This window comes from Dendroctonus ponderosae, unplaced genomic scaffold, assembly GCF_020466585.1.
Source record: "Dendroctonus ponderosae isolate FM_Combo_2020 unplaced genomic scaffold, Dpon_F_20191213v2 Dpon_F_20191213_1, whole genome shotgun sequence".
Lineage (NCBI taxonomy): Eukaryota > Metazoa > Arthropoda > Insecta > Coleoptera > Curculionidae > Dendroctonus > Dendroctonus ponderosae.
Window position 1 is genome coordinate 23,404,328 of NW_026017110.1, and position 206 is coordinate 23,404,533.

A 206-nucleotide genomic window follows, 5' to 3' on the forward strand; every position below is an offset into this window, starting at 1 on the left:
CAATTACTTTGGAACTTTCTTAGTTCAAACCCGTATTTCTTAAGTATTTGTTGTAAATTTCTGCACAGGTTACGTAATTTGTCGCTAGAATCGGCACCAGTGAGCAGATCGTCCATATAAAAATCCGACATTATAATCCTGCTTTCCGATGGGTAGACCGATGCATTGTCGATTCCGATTTGTTTTAAACATCGAGTTGCAATAAA

The 206-nt window shown here is 37.4% G+C and overlaps 2 protein-coding genes and 1 long non-coding RNA gene across 3 annotated transcripts in view; 1 reads left to right on the forward strand and 2 right to left on the reverse strand.

Moving 5' to 3' along the window:
• Positions 1 to 206, forward strand: part of LOC109534671 (protein dachsous) — a 225,887-nt gene that overhangs the window by 173,341 nt on the left and 52,340 nt on the right. The gene's annotated exons all lie outside the window — the stretch shown is intronic.
• The window catches only part of LOC109545898, a 38,401-nt gene that overhangs the window by 29,971 nt on the left and 8,224 nt on the right, over positions 1 to 206 (reverse strand). The gene's annotated exons all lie outside the window — the stretch shown is intronic.
• Positions 1 to 206, reverse strand: part of LOC125502623 — a gene marked incomplete in the record, with an annotated part of 4,104 nt that overhangs the window by 721 nt on the left and 3,177 nt on the right. The window contains 1 exon segment of the mRNA XM_048661430.1: positions 96 to 206. Within this exon segment, the coding sequence (XP_048517387.1) occupies positions 96 to 206 (111 nt within the window).